The sequence below is a fragment of the Chlamydotis macqueenii genome, chromosome W (assembly GCF_036417535.1).
Source record: "Chlamydotis macqueenii isolate bChlMac1 chromosome W, bChlMac1.mat, whole genome shotgun sequence".
NCBI classification, from domain to species: Eukaryota; Metazoa; Chordata; class Aves; order Otidiformes; family Otididae; genus Chlamydotis; species Chlamydotis macqueenii.
The window spans coordinates 6,078,928-6,102,826 of record NC_141592.1 but is presented as its reverse complement, the minus strand read 5'-3'; the positions used below and the strand labels follow the sequence as shown (position 1 = coordinate 6,102,826).

The window sequence follows — 23,899 nt, the reverse complement described above, 5'->3', positions numbered from 1 at the left end:
ACACCAGTATCAGTTGCCCCTGTACATAAGAAATACACCAAAAAATCAGTTCGCATAGCGAAAGATGATGATGAACCAGGGCCATCACAAGAACAGGGAGAGGCAGAAGCAGAGGATGTCACCCGGTCCCTATCCCTGAGTGAGCTGCGAGATATGCGAAAAGATTTCAGCCATCATCAAGGTGAGCAATTTGTCACCTGGTTGCTCCGATGCTGGGACAGCGGGGCCAGTAGCCTGGAATTAGAAGGCAGGGAAGCCAGGCAGCTGGGATCCCTGTCTAGGGAATCAGACATGGACAGGGTGATTGGAAGAGAGTCAGCAGCCTGCAGCCTCTGGAGGCGACTCCTGTCAGGCGTGAGGGACAGGTATTTCTTTAAGGAACATATTGTATGCCACCCAAGCAAGTGGACCACCATGGAGAGAGGTATCCAGTTTCTGAGGGAATTAGCTGTTCGGGAGCTGATTTATCATAACCTGGATGACCCACGGACATCCGTAGATCCAGATGAAATTGAATGTACCCGACCCATGTGGCGGAAATTTGTACAGAGTGCACCATCATCGTATGCCAACTCATTGGCAGCAATGAGTTGGAAAGATGATGAGATGCCACCAGTACGTGCAGTTGCTAACCAGCTCCGACAATATGAAGACAATCTCTCTTCCCCGATGCGGGCCTGTGTCTCGGCTGTGGAAAGACTGACTGAGAAATCTGAAAGCCAGTTTGAAAAACTGTTAGAAAACTATCTGAGGTGTGTCAGAAACTCGAAGAGGATAGGACTTACTCCCCACCTGCATGGACCAATATCTCAGCTATTAGAAGAAGACCTCATCCTCCTCCTGCTCAAGGGAGACGGTACACCCCACAAGGTGACCAATGGTTTACCTTGTGTGACCAAGGAGAGGACATGAGGAAGTGGGATGGAAAGCCTACCTCGGCCCTAGAGGCACGTGTACGTGAGTTGCGAGGTAAAACAATCACAAAGGGAGGTTCTCCCAGGAAATTTGCTGCTCTAGTCTCCAGTGGGCAGTTCCCCAGAGAGCGTAGAAGGGCTGATCTCACCTCTGATCCTATGGAAGGAACTTCTGATTCATATTCACAAGAAGTGATTAGATAATATTATAAACAGGACTAGAGGGGCCCTGCCTCCAGCCAAGTGGAGGAGAGGGACAACAGAGTTTACTGGACTGTATGGATTCCATGGCCTGGCACATCAGATCCACAAAAGTATAAGGCTCTAGTAGACACCGGTGCACAGTGTACCCTAATACCATCAAGCTATAAAGGGGCAGAACCCATTTGTATTTCTGGAGTGACAGGAGGATCCCAACAGCTGACTGTGCTGGAGGCCGAAGTGAGTCTGACTGGGAATGAGTGGCAAAAGCACCCCATAGTGACTGGCCCAGATGCTCCATGCATTCCTGGTATAGATTACCTCAGGAGCGGGTATTTCAAAGACCCAAAAGGGCACCGGTGGGCTTTTGGTATAGCCACCGTGGAGACAGAGAAATATAAACAGCTGTCCATCTTGCCCAGACTTGCAAAGGTCCCTTCCCTTGTGGGGTTGCTGAAGGTTGAAGAACAAAAGGTACCAATTGCTACCACCACAGTGCACCGGCGGCAATATCGCACCAACCGAGACTCCATAATCCCCATCCGCAAGCTGATTCGTCGACTGGAGAGCCAGGGAGAGATCAGCAAGTCCCACTCACCCTTCAACAGTCCCATATGGCCAGTGAGAAAATCCACTGGAGAGTGGAGACTCACAGTGGACTATCGTGGCCTAAATGAGGTTACACCACCAATGAGTGCTGTCATGCTAGACATGCTAGCATTTCTTCCAGTACCTCAAGGGGGCCTACAAGAAAGACGGGGAAAGGCTGTTTAGTAGGACCTGTTCAATAGGATGAGGGGTAATGGTTTTAAAACAGAGGGAGGTAGATTTAGATTGGATATTAGGAAAAAATTTTTTACAATGCGAGTTATAGAACACTGGAACAGGTTGCCCAGAAAGGTGGTGGAGGCCCTATCCCTGGAAACGTTCAAGGCCAGGCTGGATGAGGCTCTGAGCAACCTGATCTAGTCAGGGATGTCCCTGCTCCTTGCAGAGGGGTTGGACTAGATGACCTTTGAAGGTCCCTTCCAACCCTAACCACTCTATGATTCTATGATTTTATGCTAGAACTTCAGTATGAACTGGAGTCAAAGGCAGCCAAGTGCTACGCTACCATCGATATTGCCAATGCGTTCTTCTCCATCCCTTTGGCAGCAGAATGCAGGCCACAGTTTGCTTTCACTTGGAGGGGGGTCCAGTACACCTGGAATCGATTGCCCCAGGGGTGGAAACACAGCCCCACCATTTGCCATGGACTGATCCAGACTGTACTAGAAAAGGGTGGAGCTCCAGAACACCTGCAATACATTGATGACATCATCGTATGGGGCAACACAGCAGAAGTTTTTGAGAAAGGGGAGAAAATAATCCAAATCCTTCTGAAAGCCAGTTTTGCTATAAAACAAAGCAAAGTCAAAGGGCCTGCACAAGAGATCCAGTTTTTAGGAATAAAATGGGTAGCTGGACATTGTCACATTCCAATGGATGTGGTCAACAAAATATGAGGTATGGCTCCACCAACTAACAAAAAGGAAACACAAGCTTTATTGGGCGTTGTGGGTTTCTGGAGGATGCATATTCCAAATTACAGTGTGGTTGTAAGCCCTCTCTATGAAGTGACCTGAAAGAGGAATTATTTTAAATGAGGCCCTGAACAACGACAAGCCTTTGACCAAATTAAACAGGAGATTGTTCATGCAGTAGCCCTTGGGCCGGTCTGGACAGGACAAGATGTGAAAAACATCCTCTACACCGCAGCTGGGGAGAATGGCCCTACCTGGAGTCTCTGGCAGAAAGCACCAGGGGAAACCCGAGGTCGACCCCTTGGGTTTTGGAGCCGGGGATATAGAGGATCTGAGGCCTGCTATACTCCAACTGAAAAAGAAATACTGGCAGCATATGAAGGAGTTGGAGCTGCTTCAGAAGTGATTGGTACTGAAGCACAGCTCCTCCTGGCACCCCGACTGCCAGTGCTGGGCTGGATGTTCAAAGGGAAGGTCCCCTCTGTGCATCATGCAACTGATGCCACGTGGAGTAAATGGGTCGCACTGATCACACAGCGAGCCCAAATAGGAAACCCCAATTGCCCAGGAATCTTAGAAGTAATCACAGATTGGCCAGAAGGCAATGATTTTGGAATGCCATCAGAGGAAGAGGTGACGCGTGCTGAAGAAGCCCCACCATACAACAACCTCCCAGAAAATGAGAGGCGATATGCTCTGTTCACTGATGGGTCCTGTCGTATTGTGGGAAAACATCGAAAGTGGAAAGCTGCTGTGTGGAGTCCTACACGACGAGTGGCAGAAGCCACTGAAGGCCAAGGTGAATCAAGTCAGTTTGCAGAGGTGAAAGCCATCCAGCTGGCTTTAGACATCGCTGAACGGGAAAAATGGCCTGTGCTCTATCTCTACACTGACTCATGGATGGTGGCAAATGCCCTGTGGGGGTGGTTAAAGCAATGGAAGCAGAGCAACTGGCAGCGCAGAGGCAAACCCATCTGGGCTGCCGCACTGTGGCAAGATATTGCTGCCCGGTTAGAGAAGCTGGTTGTAAAAGTACGTCACGTAGATGCCCACGTACCCAAGAGTCGAGCCACAGATGAACATCAAAATAACCAAAGGGTGGATCAGGCTGCTAAGATTAAAGTTTCCCAAGCGGACCTAGACTGGCAACACAGTGGTGAACTATTTTTAGCTCGGTGGGGCCATGATACATCAGGCCACCAAGGAAGAGATGCAACATACAAATGGGCTCGTGATCGAGGGGTGGACTTGACCATGGACACTATTGCACAGGTTATCCATGCATGTGAAACATGCGCTGCAATCAAACAAGCCAAGCGGCTAAAGCCTCTTTGGTATGGAGGACGATGGCTGAAATACAAATATGGAGAGGCCTGGCAGATTGATTACATCACACTCCCACAAACCTGCCAAGGCAAGCGCCATGTGCTTACAATGGTGGAAGCAACCACTGGGTGGCTGGAGACATATTCTGTACCCCATGCCACTGCCTGAAACATCATACTGGGCCTTGAGAAGCAAGTTCTCTGGCGACATGGCACTCAGACAACGGGACTCATTTTTGAAACAGCCTCATAGACACCTGGGCCAAAGAGTACGGCATTGAGTGGGTATATCACATCCCCTATCATGCACCAGCCTCTGGAAAAATTGAAAGGTACAATGGACTGCTGAAAACTACACTGAAAGCAATGGGTGGTGGGACCTTCAAAAACTGGGACAAACATTTAGCAAAAGCCACCTGGTTAGTCAACACTCGGGGATCCATCAATCGAGCTGGCCCTGCCCAGTCAGAACTTCTACATACTGTAGAAGGGGATAAAGTCCCTGTGTTGCATGTGAGGAATATGTTGGGGAAGACAGTCTGGGTTATTCCTCCCCTGGGCAAAGGCAAACCCACCTGTGGGATTGCTTTCGCTCAGGGACCTGGATGTACTTCATGGGTGATGCGGGAGGATGGGGAAGTACGATGTGTACCTCAAGAAGATGTGATTCTAGGTGAAAATAGCCAATAATTTGAACTGTATATAATTATGTCTGTAGTTCTTTTATGTTCTATCAGAGGTATTGCAGCAAGAATCACCCTCATCGGTGAAGAACAAGCTTTGATGAAACCAAGCGACATACAGCAGTGATGGAACCAGAACCGGTGCCTAACAACTCCCTCGAGATCAACATCTTCAACTCGCAGACCATGGATGTGATACACCAGCCGCGCCAGAGGTACCAGCTACGAGTTCCAGATGCAGTATGTAACAACTTCACACTACATACCATCTCTTCTGCCCTGAGAGGCTGCTATGATAGATGGAGCCCAAAGTCATGGACTAAATCAACCCAACAGACTTTGGAGGGATAGCTCATAGACTGAGATAGTAATATCTGTGTGTATATCTATAAGCATGACGTAAATGGTATGGAATAAGGGGTGGATACTGTCCTGGTTTCAACAGGGATGGAGTTAATTTTCCTCTCAGTAGCCGGTGTGTTTTGGATTTCATGTGTGAAGAATGTTGATAAAAACATTCTGATATTATGAGTTGTTGTTAATGAGACCAAGGACACTGTCCGGCTTTCCAAGTCTCGCTAATGTGCAGATGCAGGAAGCTGGGCGAAAGACAGACAGAATAATTGATCCAAACTGGCCAAAGAGAGCATTCCATGCCATCAACGTCATGCTCAGTATATAAGTGGGGCTTGCCCATGGGAGGGGGCATTCCATTCTATTCTGGCACCCATTCGGGCACCCTTGGCATCCTTTTCTTCTCTCTTGCTTGCTGGCATCGTTCCCTCTACCTTGCTAGCTTGCTCTCCCCTCCCTTTGCTTGCTGCTCGGTGTTGTTCCTGTGATCGCTGCTCAGGACGGGCTGCGTCGGTCATTCGGACATCGGGTGGTGAGAAATTGTACATTGTTCATTTTGTATATTTTGTAGATATTAATATCCTTATATTCTGTTAGCTTTGTAGTTTTAGTATTTTTAGTAAACTGTTTTTATCTCAACCCATGAGTTTTCCTTTTTTCCCAATTTCTCTCCCCTGTCCCGCTGGGTAGGGGGAGGGTGAGTGAGAAACTGTGTGGTGATCCGGGCTAAACCACCACAGGTGGATAAGGAATTGGCTGGATGGCTGCTCTGAAAGAGTTGCGGTCAACGGCTCAATGTTCAAGTGGAGACCAGTGAGGACTGGTGTTCCTCGGGTCAGTATTGGGACCAGCACTGTTCAACATCTTTGTCGGCGACATGGACAGTGGGTGTCCTGGTTTCAGCAGGAATGGAGTTAATTTTCTTCTCAGTAGCCGGTGTGTTTTGGATTTTGTGTGTGAAGAATGTTGATAAAAACATTCTGATGATACAAGTTGTTAATGAGACCAAGGACACTGTCTGGCTTTCCAAGTCTCGTTAAGGTCTCGTTAACGTGCAGATGCGGGAAGCTGGGCGAAAGACAGACAGAATAATTGATCCGAACTGGCCAAAGAGAGTATTCCATGCCATAAACGTCATGCTCAGTATATAAGTGGGGGTTGCCCATGGGAGGGGGCATCATTTTCAGTTATTCCTTTTCTTGTCGGGTATCCGTTCAGGCACCCTTGGCATCCTTTTCTTCTCTCTTGCTTGCTGGCATCGTTCCCTCTACCTTGCTAGCTTGCTGTCCCCCCTTTGCTTGCTGCTCGGTGTTGTTCCTGTGATCGCTGCTCAGGACGGGCTGCGTCGGTCATTCGGACATTGGGTGGTGAGAAATCGTACATTGTTCATTTTGTATATTTTGTAGATATTAATATCCTTATATCCTGTTAGCTTTGTAGTTTTTAGTATTTTTAGTAAACTGTTTTTATCTCAACCCACGAGTTTTCCTTTCTTCCCAATTTCTCTCCCCTGTCCCACTGGGTAGGGGGAGGGTGAATAAGAAACTGTGTGGTGATCCGGGCTAAACCACCACAGTGGGATAGAGTGCACCCTCAGCAAGTTCGCCGACAACACCAAGCTGTGTGGTGCCGTCAACACACTGGAGGGAAGGGATGCCATCCAGAGGGATCTGCTCTGGTGAGACCCCACCTGGAGTACTGTGTCCAGTTCTGGAGCCCCCAACACAAGAAGGACATGGACCAGTTGGAGAAGGTCCAGAGGAGGGCCACGAAGATGATAAAAGGGCTGGAGCACCTCTCCTGTGAGGCCAGGCTGAGAGAGTTGGGGCTGTTCAGCCTGGAGAAGAGTAGGCTCCAGGGAGACCTTATAGCAGTCTCACAGTATCTAAAGGGGGCTTATAAGAAAGATGGGGAGAAACTCTTCAGCAGGGCCTGTTGTGACAGGACAAGAGGTAATAGTTTTAAAATAGAGGGAGGTAGATTCAGACTTGAGTTAAGGAAAAACATTTTTACAGTGAGGGCAGTAGAACACTGGAGTAGGTTGCCCAGAGAGGTGGTGGATGCCCCATCTCTGGAAACATTCAAGGCCAGGTTGGATGGGGCTCTGAGCAACCTCATCCAGTTGAAGATGTCCCTGCTTCTTGCAGGGGAGTTGGACTAGATGATCTTTAAAGGTCCATTCCAACCCAAAGTATTCTATGATTCTATTTGATCTTTGTAGGCCCCCACTGTTCTTTTGGTGCTCTCTCAGCCCTCTTTCATCTTGGCCCTTGCATCTAGACTCTCCCTCGCCTCTTCCTCACTCCTCTCTGGTCTTTCTCAGAGTGCTCTCTGCTCACTTCCAGATATCTGTTGCCTTTATATCTCTCTCTCGGCCCTTGTTTCTTTCTTGGTCCTTGTTCCTCTCTCGGTTCTCCTGCTCCTCTCAATCTCATGTCTCCCTTGCCCTCCCCACCCCCTCCCCATGTCTGTCTCAGTCCTCACTCAGCCCTTGCTACTCTCTTGGCATTCTTGCAGCCAAGTTGAATATGAGCCAACAGTACTTTGGCTCTTTGTTAGATTTGTGTGTCTACCACCATACTTTCTTCTTTCCATCCACTGGTCCTTGAAGAAAAGAAGAACAAATGCATCCTGGGCTGTATTATCAAGAGTGTAGCCAGCAGGTTGAGGGAAGTGATCCTTAACCTCTGTTTAGCACAGGTGAGACCGTATCTGGAGTCCTGTGACCAGTTTTGAGCTCCCCGGTACAAGAGAGACATGGACATACTGGAACGGGTGCAGCAGAGGATCACCAAGATGGTCAGGGGGCTGGAGAATACAACATATGAGGAGAGCCTGGGAGAACTAGGCCTATTCAGCTTGGAGAAGAGAAGGTTTAGGTGATACCTTTTTTGCTCTCTACAAACACCTGATGGGAGGATACAGAGAAGACAGAGCCAGAGACTTCTCAGAGGTGCACAGCAATAGGACAGGAGGCAATGAATGGAAGTTGTTATATAGGAAGTTATGATTAGATATTAGGAAAATACTTTTTTTTCCATGAGGGTGGTCAAATACAGGAATAGGTTGCCCAGAAAGGATGTGGAACCTCTGTCCTTGGAGGTGTACACAACTCGATGGGACAAGCCCCTGAGCAATCTGATCTAATTAGACCTGCTTTGAGCAGAAGGTTGGTCTAGATCACTCCTGGAGGTCCCTTACAACCTAAATTTCTCTATGGTAAATTATCAACCATACTAAAATAGAGTTTACTGGTGGATGAAATAGCACTACAAGTTATGTTGTGTCAGCCAGCTCCTCCTTCCATCTCCTTTTAAGGTACTATCTATAAATGAAATAATTAGCAGTTATATCAGGAAAGTCATATAGGCATCATCTCCTGTATGGAGACAGCTTTTCTGGGCTGTTTATCTGGTCAGTGTTTTTATTTTTGTTTTGTTTTTTAAATTTATTTTTCCCAGACAACCTTGTGTTTTGGCTCTTTGTTAGATTTGTATGTCTGCCACCATACTTTCTTCTTTCCACTCACTGGTTCTTGGCTCTTGCCTTTCCAGTTACTTCCACCAGCTCTTTATCTAAGACCAGAACCCTTTCCCACTTACTGGATCACAGTCCCAGTCTTCTTAACCAGCCAACTCATGTTTTCCTTTCCTCCTCACTGACTGGCCCTAGTTGCTGTTTTCATGTGTAAATGACCTCTTGGGAGGGCTTGAGGGCTGTGTTAGAATCAGACTAGCACATGGCCATAAAAGGAGAATGAAAGAATATCCATGTTAATAGTCATAAAACATTTTTCATTTCAACCACAGGTTTAGTACTTGCTCCTTTCTCTGTTTTAATAGGATTGCTTCCTTCAACCATATATCCTAGGCCCTGTATATGGAACAGAATAGATTCTTTGTTCATAGATTAGATACTAAAACCCAGTAGCTGCAAGGAGATGCCCCATTTAGGACCATCTAGAGCACATCCATTGGTCCTTTGGTCTTAACATATAAATAGGGTAAAACAAACATAATCTTCTGCTTAATATATTTGAGCTATAAACTCAGGCATAATTTCATGAACTGTAATAAACCACACACTCCCAACATCACCGCTCAGTTTCAAGTCCATAAATGAAAGAGTAGAAGTACTAGAGCTTTTAAAATAAACACTTATACAAAAGAAAATATATTTTTTCATTCACGCTGGTCTCAACAGTTCAATGTCTTTGGCTGACATTTTCCAAAAACAAGTTAGCCTGATAAGGCATTCTGCACAGAAATTTTCAATCTCTGATTACAGTTTGACAATGTTATGAGTGACTTTCAGTTTTTACAGTATCTTAAACAAGGATGCATTCTTAATAATAAACACGTCTTAACAGACTCATTTAGGACAGAAGCTTGATTAGATATTATAAGAACAAAGAAAATCAGGCAACAGGAGAGTGTGTGGGAAAAGGTTAACTGAAGAATGAATTTTGCCAAATATGCCAGTGGAGAGGATGCTGCAAGTGTTAACATCAGTCTCTGAACCCAATAGTGGTTTTGACTTTTTTGTGTCAATGCCAGATTATAATCTATAAATACATATTTGCTGGCACCAAACAAGTTTTCTACATGCCTTTTGCTTCTTCCTTAACCTTATAACACATCGAAAGTGTCAAGGGGATATATTTAGAGGTAACTATAACTGGAAAAAGAGGGAGGGAAGGTCCCTAACTTTGAAGTTAGCCCTGCGCTGAGTGTGTGAGAGTTGTACCATATAACCTCTAGAGGTCTCTTTTGACCTAAATTATTCTAGGATTTTAAGTTTGTACATGGGAGAAAGGAACTTGATGGCAGAAAAACATGTTCATTGAAGCAAGAAAGCACAGGAAATAGAAAAGTCTAAGACAGAAGCAAAAGGACATATTCTCGTTTCTCTCCCTTTCTTCCTTCCTTTGGAAAAAAAAATCTCATTGCACTAAACACAGTAAAGAAATTACATAATTGTTTTCTGTAAGTAATGACTGCAGCTGCCTCAGCAATTTAGGAAATTGCCAGTAGAATTTCAACTAGAAGAATAGGAGGCCCACATGAAGACTTCTTTATTATACAGATGATCATATTATGACAAATTTAGATAATCCTTCCTATCAGAATAACTTAAAACTTGCCCATAAACTTAAGTTTTTTCCCCAAACGACAAAATGCTGCATATATAGCTTCACACTATGTTCAACTCGAACAATTATCTGAATTAATTTTAGGTGAATTCAACTTTTTTTTCACCCAAATAATGATTTAAAATGACAAAAATTAAAATTTTTGTTCAAATATTTTTCTTTGCTACTTAAAATACAGTAGCCCATATGATGTCATTAGAAGAATGTGCATTTAACTTCATATTTTAGTAAACATTCTAATTTTGATTAATAGCCAACTTACATAGTTCCATTTGTGTAGACTGTGTCACCTCCCTCTACATACTGAACCTGGGCTGGGTAGACATGCTGTACCTGTTGCACAGTCTGTACTTGCTGTACCTGTAAACAAGAACACCAGAAATACAGGATAGTTTACCTTATAAAAAGAATTACTAGTGCTTCAGTGCATCTAATGGTTTCTAAACAATACTCTCAGTCATGGGACATACCTGGTCTTACAATTACTAAATAACACAGAATGTAATATTGTGCTGTAAGTCTGTAACATTGGAGATGTATGCCCTTGAGAGTACGGGTATTTTCAGTGTCAAAGACAGAACCATCTTGAAACCACAAGAACAAGAACTGTATGCTTCACATCAAGCTTAGGAAATATATTTAATAAAGAAGAAAACTTCATTTGGTCACCTATATGCTACTTCTTTTTTTTTTTAACTCCAATTTGACTCTATACAATACAAGTCTCCAAATCACAACTTAAATGTGCTGTTAAAAGGCAACCTTTGATCTGTTAGAGGAGGTTCTAAAAAGCTTCAGTGTAACACTAGAGGAGTCTGGTTCTCCTGCAATGCATCATCTATAAGAGCTCTTTAAGAACGTTTTAGTTAGAACACCTTCATCATCCTCCTCCTCATCATTTTATAAAATTCATAGAATAGCTCATATTGGAAAGAACCTTTAAAGGCCATCTAGTCCAACCCCCCTGCAAAGAGCAGGGACATCTTCAACCAGATCAAGTTGCTCAGAGCCTCATCCAACCTGGCCTGGAATGTTTCCAGGGGTGGGGCATCTACCACCTCTCTGAGTGTCCTGGTTCTGGCTAGGACAGAGTTAATATTCACCTGAGCTGGGAGGAGAACAGGAGCTGGTAACCCCTGTCGCTGGGGCACCCAGCTGGGATAGTTAACTAATTAGCTAACAGCTGGGGTTAATTTACCCAAATTGGCCCAAGGGCTGTTCCATCCCATGTGACACCATGCTCAGTGTATCAGTGAGGAGGGTGCTAAGGGGAGCCTCCTGCCACATGGGAGGAAACTGTGTGTGGAGATTTGCTGTAAGCCATTGTACTGTGTTTGTATTCCATCACTGTTTTGTTTTCTTCTGTTATTGCTGTTAAATTTACTTTTTGTTCAGTCTCAACCCACGTGTTTTTGCTGGTTTTTTTTTTTTGTTTACCAGTTCTCCCTTCTGTCCCACTGGAGGGGGGGGGGAGTGAGAGAGAAACTGGGTAGTCTGGTCCTGATCGGGGCTGAACTACAACACTGAGCAACCTGTTCCAGTGTTCCACCACCCTCATTGTAAAACATTTTTTCCTTATATCAAGTCTGAATGTATCTCCCTCTATTTTGAAACCATTACCCCTCGTCCTGTCACAACAGGCCCTACTGAAGAGTCTCTCCCCATCTTTCCTGTAGGCCCCCTTTAGGTACTGGAAGACTGCTATAAGGTCTCCCTGGAGCCTCCTCTTCTCCAAGCTGAACAGCCCCAGCTCTCTCAGCCTGTCCTCACAGGAGAGGTGCTCCAGCCTCTGATCATCTTCGTGGCCTCATCTGGACTTGCTCCAACAAGTCTATGTTCTTCTTATGTTGGGGGCTCCAGAGCTCAGCAGAGTACTCCAGGTGGTGTCTCACGAGAGCAGAGTAGAGGGGCAGAATCACCTCCCTCGACCTGCTGGCCATGCTTCTCTTGATGCAACCCAGGATGCGGTTGGCCTTCTGGGCCACAAGGGCGCATTGCCTGCTCATGTTGAACTTCTCGTCCTCCATCACTCCCAAGTCCTTCTCCTCAGGGCTGCTCTCAATCCATTCTCTGCCCCGCCTGTATTTGTGCCTGGGATTGCCATGACCCAGGTGCAGGACCTTGCACTTGGCCTGGTTGAACTTCATGAGGTTGGTACAGGCCCACCTCTCCAGCCTGTCAAGGTCCCTCTGGATGGCATCCCTCCCTTCCAGCGTGTCGATGGCACCACACAGCTTGGTGTCATCGGCGAACTTGCTGAGGGTGCACTCTATCCCACTGTCCATATCGCCTACAAAGATGTTGAACAGGGCTGGGCCCAACACGGACCCCTGAGGGACGCCACTCATCACCGGTCTCCACTTGGACATTGAGCCGTTGACCACCACTCTCCGAGTGCAGCTATCCAGCCAATTCCTTATCCACCGAGTCGTCCATCTGTCAAATCCATGTCTCTCCAGTTTAGAGAGAAGGATGTCGTGCGGGACAGTGTCAAATGCCTTGCACAAGTCCAGGTAGATGATGTCCATTGCTCGTCCCTTGTCCACTGATGCTGTCACCCCGTCATAGAAGGCCACCAAATTGGTCAGGCACGATCTGCCCTTAGTGAAACCATGTTGGCTGTCACCAACCACCTCCTTGCTCTCCATGTGCCTTAGCATGGTTCCCAGGAGAATCTGCTCCATGACCTTGCCAGGCACAGAGGTGAGACTGACCAGCCTGTAGTTCCCCGCGTCCTCCTTGTTTCTCTTTTTAAAAATGGAGGTTATGTTACACCTTTACCAGTCAGCAGGAACCTCACCAGACTGCCATGACTTCTCAAATATGATGGATGTTGCCTTGGCAACTTCATCCACCAGTTCCCTCAGGACCTGCGGATGCATCTCATCAGGTCCCATGGACTTGTGCACCTTTAGGTTCCTCAGATGTTCCCGGACCTGCTCTTCCAGTACAGTGGGCGGTTCTTCATTCTCCCAGTCGCTGCTTGTGCCTTCCGCAGCTTGGGTGGTGAGACAAGAGCCCTTATCGGTGAAGACTGAGGCAAAAAAGTCATTGAGTACCTCAGCCTTCTCCATGTCCCGGGTAACCAGGACACCCATTTCCTTCCAGAGAGGGCCTACATTCTCCCTGGACCTCCTTTTATCCCTGACATACCTATAGAAGCCTTTCTTGTTTTTTTTTGACAAACCTCATGGATTGCTTATGCCCTGCTGTGTTGTCCCTCCAACAGATATCGGGGTGGTTCAAGTTCCCTATGAGGACCAGGGCTTGTGACTGCGAGGCTGCTCCTATCTGCCTGTAGAGGGCCTCATCCACTCTGTCCTCCTGGCCAAGTGGCCTGTAGCAAACCCCCACCGTAATGTCCCCTGTCCCTGCCCTTCCTCTAATCCTGACCCATAAGCTCTCTGTCAGCTCCTCCTCCATCCCCAGGTGGAGCTCCATGCACTCCAGCTGGTTGCTGACATAGAGAGAGTGACACCCCCTCCTCACCTCCCCTGCCCTGCCCTGTCAACAAGTACCTCAACCTTCTCCATTTCCCAGGTAATCAGGTCTCCCGTTTCCTTCTGGAGAGGACTCAGATTCTCCCTGGTCTTCCTTTTATTCCTGAAGTACCTAAATAGGTTTTTCTTGTTGCCCTTGACGTCCCTGGCCAGATTTAATTCTGTCAGGGATTTAGCTTTCCTAACCTGATCCCTGTCCACTCGGACCATCTCTCTGTATTCCTCCCGTGCTACCTGTCCTTGCTTACACCCTCTGTAGGCTTCCTTCTTGATTTTCAGTTGGTCCAGGAGCTACTTGTTCATCCATGCAGGCCTCCTGGCATTTTTGCCTGACTTCCTCTTCATTGGGATGCATCTCTCCTGAGCTTGGAGGAGGTGGTCCTTGAACATTAACCAGCTTTCTTGGGACTCTCTTCCTTCCAGGGCTTTATCCCATGGTACTCTGCCCATCAGGTCCCTGAAGAGGCCAACGTCTGCCCTCCTGAAGTCCAGGGTAGAGAGGTTGCTGCACTCCCTCCTCGCTGCCCTAAGGATCTTGAATTCGACCATCTCATGGTCACTGCAGCCAAGGCTGCCCTTGAGCTCCACATTCCCCACCAGCCCCTTCCTGCTGGTGAGAACAAGATCCAGCATAGCACCTCTCCTCGTTGGCTCCTCTATCACTTGCAGGAGGAAGTTATCATCCATACATTCCAGGAACCTCATGGATTGCTTATGCCCTGCTGTGTTGTCCTTCCAACAGATATCAGGGTGGTTCAAGTCCCCCATGAGGACCAGGGCTTGTGACCGTGAGGCTGCTCCTATCTGTCTATAGAGGGCCTCATCTGCTCTGTCCTCCTGGCCAGGTGGCCTGTAGCAAACCCCCATTGTAATGTCGCCTGTCCCTGCCCTCCCTTTAATCCTGACCCAAAGCTCTCTGTCAGCTCCTCCTCCATCCCCAGGCAGAGCTCCATGCACTCCAGCTGGTCATTGACATTGAGGGCGACACCCCCTCCTCCTCTCCCCTGCTTGTCCTTCGTAAAGAGCCTATATCCCTCCATTCCAACTCCCCAGTCATAGGAGCCATAGGAGCCAAATTCATACTCCTCCTTTTCCATCATTAACTTATATACTTGGAAACAAGATTCTAAACTTGATTTTTAACCTAATGTACTGGTTTTGGCTGGGATAGAATTAAATTTCTTCATAGTAGCTGGTATGGGGCTATGTTTTGGCTTTGTAACCAAAACAGTGCTGATAACAGTGTTGATGTTTTTGTTATTGCTGAGCAGTGCTTACAGAGTCAAGGCCTTTTCTGCTTCTCACGTCACCCCACCAGTGAGTAGGCCGGGGGTGCACAAGAAGTTGGGAAGGGACACAGCTGGGACAGCTGACCCCAAGTGACAAAAGGTATATTCCATACCATATGAAATCATGCTCAGCAATAAAACTACAGGGGGAGGTTTGTGGGAAGCCACTGCTCAGGGACTTGCTAAGCATCAGTCGGCTGGTGGTGAGCAATTGTTTTCATTTGCATCACTTGTCTTTCTTGGGTTTTCTTTTTCTCTCTCTTTGTTATTTTTTTTCCTCTTTTTGTTACAATTTATTATTATTATTACTCCCTTTTAATTATTAAACTGTTTTTATCTCAATCCACAAGTTTTCTCACTTTTACCCTTCTGATTCTCTTCCCCCATCCCGCTGGGGGGGGGAGTGAGTTAGCAGCTGTGTGGTGCTTAGTTGCCGGCTGCAGTTAAACCATGACACCTAAAGAAAAATGGCCAAGTGCAAGGTCCTGCACCTGGGTCGTGGCAATCCCAGTCACAAATATAGGCTGGGCAGAGAATGGATTGAGAGCAGCCCTGAGGAGAAGGACTTGGGAGTGCTGGTGGACAAGAAGCTCAACATGAGCAGGCAATGCGCCCTTGCGGCCCAGAAGGCCAACCGCATCCTGGGCTGCATCAAGAGGAACATGGCCAGCAGGTTGAGGGAGGTGATTCTGCCCCTCTACTCTGCTCTCGTGAGACCCCACCTGGAGTACTGTGTCCAGCTCTGGAGCCCCCAACATAAGAAGGACGTGGACCTGTTGGAGAGGGTCCAGGGGAGGGCCACGAAGATGATCAGAGGGCTGGAGCACCTCTCCTATGAGGACAGGCTGAGAGAGTTGGGGCTGTTCAGCCTGGAGAAGAGGAGGCTCTGGGGAGACCTTAGAGCGGCCTTCCATTACCTAAAGGGGGCCTACAGGAAAGATGGGGAGAGACTCTTCAGTAGGGCCTGTTGTGACAGGACGAGGGGTGATGGTTTCAAAATAGAGGGAGGTAGATTCAGACTTGATATAAGGAAAAAATGTTTTACAATGAGGGTGGTAGAACACTGGAACAGGTTGCCCAGAGAGGTGGTGGATGCCCCATCCCTGGAAACGTTCAAGGCCAGGTTGGACAAGGCTCTGAGCAACCTGATCTGGTTGGAGATGTCCCTGCTCCTTGCAGGGGGGTTGGACTACATGACCTTTAAAGGTCCCTTCCAACCCTATCGATTCTATGATTCTATGAAAATTTATATGAAAACCTTAATTCTGAAAAAAACTCACATTACTTTGGATAAGACTCTTCAAGTGTAATAGAAAACCAGATTTTTCTGTCAGTCAGTAGTAATGTGATGTACTCTTTTTGACAGTTAAATAGAAAAATCAGCAGTTTGCTGATTTCCCATGTGAACATAAATTGACATTGGCCTGCCATCCTTTAACAGCGTTCCTGAAATATAATTTCCCAAGTACAAGTACTAATATGCTTAAGAGAAAAATACCAAGGTAAAATAAGAACTTATAAACCTAATTTAAAATTAAAAAATATAATCAAGTGCAGTGCCAAAAAAAAAAGTTGGATATGCAAAGCTTTCTGTTCTCAGAGAAAAAAAAAATTATCTTAATACATTAATTAGTCTGGAATACTTTTGGAAAGCAGTGCATGCTGTAATGTTGATATTTAGATAAATGACTGATGCACGTTCATGACTATGTTTTTCATATATTAAATCTGATTTTGCATTAAGCTTCAATTTTGGTTAGGAAAAGTGTGTATGTCCAGTTTAATGATATAGTTATTTCTGAATGCTATGGTCATAGTCTATGCTGAATAGGAAGATTTTTTTTTGTGTAACTTCTGATGCATGGATACACCTTCTAAAATCAATTAGACACTTATTTTTAATTTTACTCTTTGAATTCTTCTGTATTGCATGACATAAACCATAAGGTCATTGAGATGAATTTAAAATCCTTATAAGCTTGCTATGTCATGCTTAAGAGTGCATGTTAAAACAGGAATGATATATGAGTGGAAAATCATATTTGAGGAAACATAAGCCTAAGAAAAATTCTGCAGGACATTAAATGGCATTTAATTATGCTCCTCACTTTTTGCCCTTACTTTTACTACTTTTTATTTGCATATAGGTTTCTCCTTTCATCATTCAAGGTGCCAAAAATTACAATTGCTGTGTTGCTTGAAAACACCTGTGAAACTACTGCCACTACACTCAGAAGGGAATCTTATTTTTTCATTAGGGACTTTTTTATTTTTTTCTTCTTCATTTGGAGCACCATATGAGACTTTCATGAAAGCCATAGTTATATTGTCAGTGTGCAAAGAAAATATTTATTTTAGCAGAAAATAATTTAGACGTTGAGAAATTATCCCACTCATAATTACAGGAAAGGATTTTAAAAAATAACTTTTTTTCTTCTGAATTTTTCATCTTTAGGTAAAGTAGTCTGCTCCTAAAGCATGTGTACATAAATTCAAAATTAAAATTTAAGCAAATATATAATATATACAGTTAATTTTTCAGAGCAAAACCACTCTTCTTCATCCAAGAGATTGTTTTAAAGCCTGATAGCCCTTTCTTTTCCTACAGTGGAAAAGCACCTATCTTACTTACATTTTTCTTCACATTTCCTAGGGGTATACTAGATTCACATCTTTATTCTTCCTTTTCCTTACCCTACACATTCAATTCCTTTAAAATTCTTGACCTTTTCTCAACATCAACATCAACATCATCTATCCTTTTCTCTCTAAACCAGTATCTCCTTCATATCCTGTCTCAATCACTGCAGAATCATCTGCTTTCACAACATATGCATCACCTCTTCAGTCTATACAAAATATTGCAGCAAGCTCCTCTTCCTTGGCCAGGCTGATCTCCTAACTTTCCTTTCCGAAACTTTACATGACTTCTACTTTCAAAATAAGACTCAACTGAAAAAAATACAATCCAATATAATCACAAAATAGTCCAAAATACAAATTAAATATTCAGTGAAACAGAATTATTGGAAATAGTAACACTGAAAGATAAGTAATATCTTATTGAAAATATATGCTGATATAAACTATATCTAGTTTTTAAAAGATTTAAGCAAAGCCTAAAAAGAGTTAACTACACTAAGCCTCCTAGAAAGCTTAACTAAGTCATCACAGAAGCTTCATTTGCAAAGTTAGTATAATATTAGAAAGACCTTCTTATCCTAATGGGCCCTGATAGGATGCACCCATGAGTGCTGAGGGAGCTGTCTGATGTCATTGTGAGGCCACTCTCAATAATCTTTGAATGGTCATGGCGATTAGGAGAGGTACCCGAGGACTGGAGGAAGCAAAAATCACTCCTGTCTTCAAGGAGGAGGACCCAGGGAACTAAACGCTGGTCAGCTTCACCTCAATCCCTGGGAAGGTGATGGAGCAACTAATCCTGGGAACCATTTCCCAGCACATGAATTACAAGAAAATAATCAGGAGTAGTCAGCATGGATTCACCAAGGGAAAGTCATGCTTGACAAACTTAACCTTCTACAATGAAATAACTGGCCTGGTAGACCAGGGGACAGCAGTGGATATAGTCTACCTAGACTTCAGGAAGGCCTTTGACACTGTTTCTCATAAGGTCCTCATAGAGAAGCTGATGAAGTATGGACTGGGTGATCAGATAGTGAGGTGGATTGAAAACTGGCTGAATGGCCAGGCCCAGAGATTGGTGATCAGTGGTACAAAGTCTAGTTGGCCAAGAGAGCTGGAGTTGTTTAGCCCAGAAGCTCAGGGGGGAATCTCATTATGTGTACAAATACCTGAAGGGAAAGTGCAAAGAAGATAGAACCAGGCTCTTTTCAGTGGTGCCCAGTGAAAGCGCAAGAGGCAATGAGCACAAACTGAAACACAGGAGGTTCCTTCTGAACATCAGGAAACACTTTTTTACTGTGAGGGTGACTGAGCACTGGAACAGGTTACTCAGAGAGGTTCTGGATTCTCCCCTCTTGGAGAAATTCAAAAGTCCTCTTGACATGTTCTTAAGCAACCAGCTCTAGGTGATCCTGCTTGATCAGGAGGGATGACCTCCAGTGGTCCCAAGGTGGGAGGAGTGGCTGATACACCAGAGGGTCATACTGCCATCCAGAGAGATCTCAAATATCTGTAGAAATGAGCTTACAGGAACCTCATGAAATTCAAAAAGAGGAAGAACAAAGTCCTGCACCTGGGAAAGAATAACCCCATCCACCAGTACAGGCTGGGGCCTGACCAGCTGGAAAGTAGCTTTGCAGAAAAGGACCTGGAGGTCCTGCTACCTGCAGTCTGGAGGAAAGTGTCATTTAAAGGTTAAAGGCATCACTCTAAATGCAACAAACAGAGAAAAGATCAATTTTGAGGCACTGAGGGATCTTGTGTTGGATTACAGCACAAATCCAAACAGTGATGACCCTAAAAAGGCAGCAGTGCTCTGTTGTCAGGAATAAGCAGAAATGGGCAATAGAAATCAAGCCCCTGCAGAAGACACAGAAGGTGGTTTACAGCAAAAGGGTACTGACTAAAAATTTTAACAGCCTCTCCTATGGCTTTTGATCATGGGCATGCACTAGAAACACCCCTTTTCTACTATTCTGGCAGGGCCTAGCAACTGCACGGAAAGTTATTTTGTAAATCTCTTTTAGAGAATCTCATGTACTACAACAAGGGGAAGTGCCAAGTCCTGCCCCTGGGGAGGAACAACCCCATGCTGGGGGGGGCATCCATCTGGAAAGCAGCTTGGCAGAAAAGGACTTGCGGGTCCTGGTGGACACCAGGCTGAACATGAGCCAGCAGTGCGCCCTTATCACAAAGAGGGCTAATGGCATCCTGGGCTGCATTAGGCAAAGTATTGCCAGCAGGTCCAGGTAGGCGATCCTTCCCCTTTATTCAGCACCAGTTGAGTACTGTGTACCTGGAGTCCTGTGTCCAGTTCTGGGCTCCCAGTTGAGAGAGCTGGGACTGTTCAGCCTAGAGATGAGAAGGCTTGGGGTCAGGGGAATATTATCAATGTATATAACTACCTGAAGGGAAGAGGCATAGAAGATGGAGCCAGGCTCTTTTCAGTAGTGCCCACTGACAGGACCAGAGGCAATGTGCACAAACGAAAACACAGGAAGTTCCATCTGAACATCAGGAAAGACTTTTTCACTGTGAGGGTGACTGAGCCCTGGAGCAGGTTTCCCAGAGAGATTGTGGAGTCTCCCTCCTTGGAGATATTCAAAAGCCATCTGGACATGGTCCTAGGCAACTGGCTCCAAGTGGCCCTGCTTGAGCAGGGGGATAGACAAGATGACCTCCAGTGGTCCCTTCCAAACTCAACCATTCTGTGATTTTGCGATTCTGTGATTTCACCCAATTATTAACTTAGTAGGGATGAACTTTGAGCAAGTACACAAAGATAAGCATTTAAATTCATGTTAAGTGCCCAATGCTTAAATGTTTTCCTGAAATGCTGGGGGTTTTTTGTTGAGTGGGAGTGGAGAGGTGAGGTGTGTTTAAAAAAAGAAAAAATTAAAAAGGTAAATGTATTCCGAGGTACAGTAGAATATAAGTAGAAGTGATATTAATAAAATTATGAGACATTATGAATTGAGTCTGTATACCAGGAAAAAATAATAGTGAAATGTATGAGGTAGTTAAATAGCATTGCAAAGAACATGCAGAAAAATTCATCACCTTAAATTTTAAAACTAAACTTAACAAAATGCTAGAAATTTTAATTTAGACAACAATGATTCACTAGCACAGACAGAGACTTACATAATTTAACAAGTTATTCTCAGTTTTAATATTGTTGATTTTGAAACTGTTAAGCCAATTCATGTTGAAACAGAACATCAAATTTCACCCAAAGAACCTAAAACACTGACAGCTGAATGAACGGGAAGTGGAGAGGGAGGTGCTGATCTCTTCTCCCTGGTATCCTGTGACAGGATGCATGGGAATGGCTCAAAGCTGCACCAGGGGAGGTTCAGACTTGACATTAGGAAACATTTTGTTAGTGAGAGGGTGGTCAAACACTGGAACAGGCTTCCTAGAGAGGTGGTCAATGCTCCATGCCTGTCAGTGTTCAAGAGGTATTTGGACAATGCCCTAAATAATATACTTTTAATCAGCCCTGAAGTAGTCAGGCAGTTGGACTAGATGGTTGTTGTAGGTCCCTTCCAATTGGAACAAATAATTAAAAAAAAAAAAGAAAAAAAGCTAAATTACACATACTAAAGGAATCTTGGACAAAAGTCATGGCTTTTCACATTCATTTCCTGTTTTCCAACTCCACTTCCCTCCTTAATTTTCCCATGCACCACTTCCTCTAATGTTGGTGGGGCTGAATAGGTGATTAATCATGTCACAGAAGTGTGTGCTGAGCTGGCTGCTTCAGAAGCCCCTTTAATTCTCTAGCAAATACAAATTATGCATTGCATATGGTTTTATATCAAATATCTTTCTGCAGTTGTGCAAGAACCTGCAGGGAGTCCAGCTTAGAAGTACAAAATTACACTGCTTATATAATTTTACATCTATATTGTATTTATTTAAAAAATTCCTTATCAATCTTTCAAAGGAATAAATGTGGCTATTCAGTAACTTAAATGAATGTAATTTTTATGAGATATTGCACACATTTCATAGGAATCTAGTTTTGGAATCATGCATATGTATTTTTGGTGGTTGCCAGATATTCTAGTTAAAGAAATAAACACTGAAAACTGTATGTCTGCTTATGTAGCTATTTTAGTTCCAGCAAAATAAAATTTAATAAAACAGTGATAAAGAGTTGCTTTTGCAGTCTTGTACAAATTCAGTTCTTCACTACACCTGTTGAAATGCATCATTCTGTCTTGCCAGGGTTTTGTTTTCCCAAAATTAACAGACACCTACCTGTTGCTGAACCGGTACTTGCTGTACTACCTGTGTGGGCACTGCTGCCTGGCCAGCCACAGATGCCTGTAAAGTCACAGTCGAACCTGTGTCCGACCCAGTCTCTGATGTCTGCATCGTGGTCTCTGAATAAAATTAAAATGTAAAATTAAAAGTTCAGCACAAACTTCTTGGTTTTTGATACAAAAAAATCGTCGTAGTTCAGCCCCGATCGGGACCAGACTATGCAGTCTCTCTCTCGCTCCCCCCACCCTCCGAGAGAATAGGAGGAGATGATATAAGAAAAACGGCTCCAGGTTGAGATAAGGACAGGGAGAAATCCTTAAAGTTACCGTCACGGGCAAAACAGACTCGACTTGGGGAAAACTATTCATTTATTACTAAAACTAGCAGGATAATGAGACAGAGAACAAGATAACCTCCCCCCACCCCTCCCTCTTCCCAAGCTTAACATTATCTCTACTACCTTCCCCCCCCGAGCGGCACAGGGGGGAAGAGGGAATGGGGGTCACAGTCAGTCCATCACACATTGTTTCACGCCACTGCTTCATTGTCGGGGGAAGAACTCCTCACATTCCTCCCCTGCTCCATTATGGGGTCCCTCCCACAGGCCACAGTCCTTCATGAAACTGCTCCGGCGTGGGTCATCTCTTCCACGGGGTGCAGTCCCTCCAGAACAGCTGCCCCAGTGGGCCCTCCACGGGCCACAGCCTCCTTCAGGCATCCACCTGCTCCAGTGTGGGGTCCTGCACGGGCTGCAGGGGGATCTCTGCTCCTCCATGGACCTCCATGGGCTGCAGGGGGACAGCCTGCTTCACCATGGCTGCAGGGGAATCTTGGCCAGGAGCAGCATTACTCCTCCCCCTCCTTCTTCACTGACCTTGGCATCTGCAGCCATTCCTCTCACAAGAAAAATTCTTCACAACAGGCAGGCAGACGCCTCTCAGGATCTTTTTACGTCTCGTTCACATCTCATCTCCTCTCCACTTCTTGCAGCCAGGCTGGGCCGAATTGGGCCCAGTTGGCTGCCTGGCGGGGGGCCAGAGGGTGAGGCCTGCAAGGCCCACAAGGCTCGCACCTCCCCCTCTTTGCCCCTGCTAAACGTCTTCACATCTTCTCTCCTTTTTTTTTTTGTTTTCTCCTTCTTAAATACGTTATCGCAGAGGCGTTATCACAGAACATTCTGCTACCAATTGGCTCGGCCTTGGCCAGCAGTGGGTCCGCCCTAGGCCTGACCGAGTCCACTGGACAAAGGGGAACAACTTAGAATCATAGAATCATAGAATGGTCAGAGTTGGAAGGGACCTTCAAAGGTCATCTAGTCCAACCCCCCTGCAAGGAGCAGGGACATCCCTGACTAGATCAGGTTGCTCAGAGCCTCATCCAGCCTGGCCTTGAACGTTTCCAGGATGGGGCTTCCACAACCTCTCTGGGCAACCTGTTCCAGTGTTCCACCACCCTCACTGTAAAAAATTTTTTCCTAATATCCAATCTAAATCTACCTCCCTCTATTTTAAAACCATTACCCCTTGTCCTATCGCAACAGGCCCTACTGAAGAGCCTTTCCCCATCTTTCTTGTAGGCCCCCTTGAGGCACTGGAAGACCGCTATCAGGTCTCCCCGGAGCCTCCTCTTCTCCAGGCTGAACAGCCCCAACTCTCTCAGCCTGTCCTCATAAGAGAGGTGCTCCAGCCCTTTTATCATCTTCGTGGCCCTCCTCTGGACCTTCTCCAGCTGGTCCATGTCCTTCTTGTGTTGGGGACTCCAGAACTGGACTCCAGGTGGGGTCTCACCAGGGCAGAGTAGAGGGGCAGAATCACCTCCCTCGACCTGCTGGCCATGCTTCTCTTGATGCAGCCCAGGATGCGGTTGGCCTTCTGGGCCCCAAGGGCGCATTGCCTGCTCATGTTGAGCTTCTCATCCACCAGCACTCCCAAGTCCTTCTCCTCAGGGCTGCTCTCAATCCATTCTCCGCCCAGCCTGTATTTGTGCCTGGGATTGCCATGACCCAGGTGCAGAACCTTGCACTTGGCCTGGTTGAACTTC

General features: G+C 45.6%; 1 protein-coding gene across 1 annotated transcript in view; it reads right to left on the bottom strand.

Annotated features, from left to right (window-relative positions):
- LOC147596556 (transcription factor RFX3-like) overlaps window positions 1-21,970 on the bottom strand; it is a 134,515-nt gene extending 112,545 nt beyond the window's left edge. Inside the window, exons 1-2 of the mRNA XM_086769576.1 lie at window positions 21,854-21,970; window positions 10,415-10,512 (exon numbers count right to left, since the gene is read on the bottom strand). Of these exons, the coding sequence (XP_086625702.1) occupies window positions 10,415-10,512; window positions 21,854-21,970 (215 nt within the window). The remainder of the gene's footprint in view (window positions 1-10,414; window positions 10,513-21,853) is intronic.
- Window positions 21,971-23,899: the final 1,929 nt, after the last annotated feature.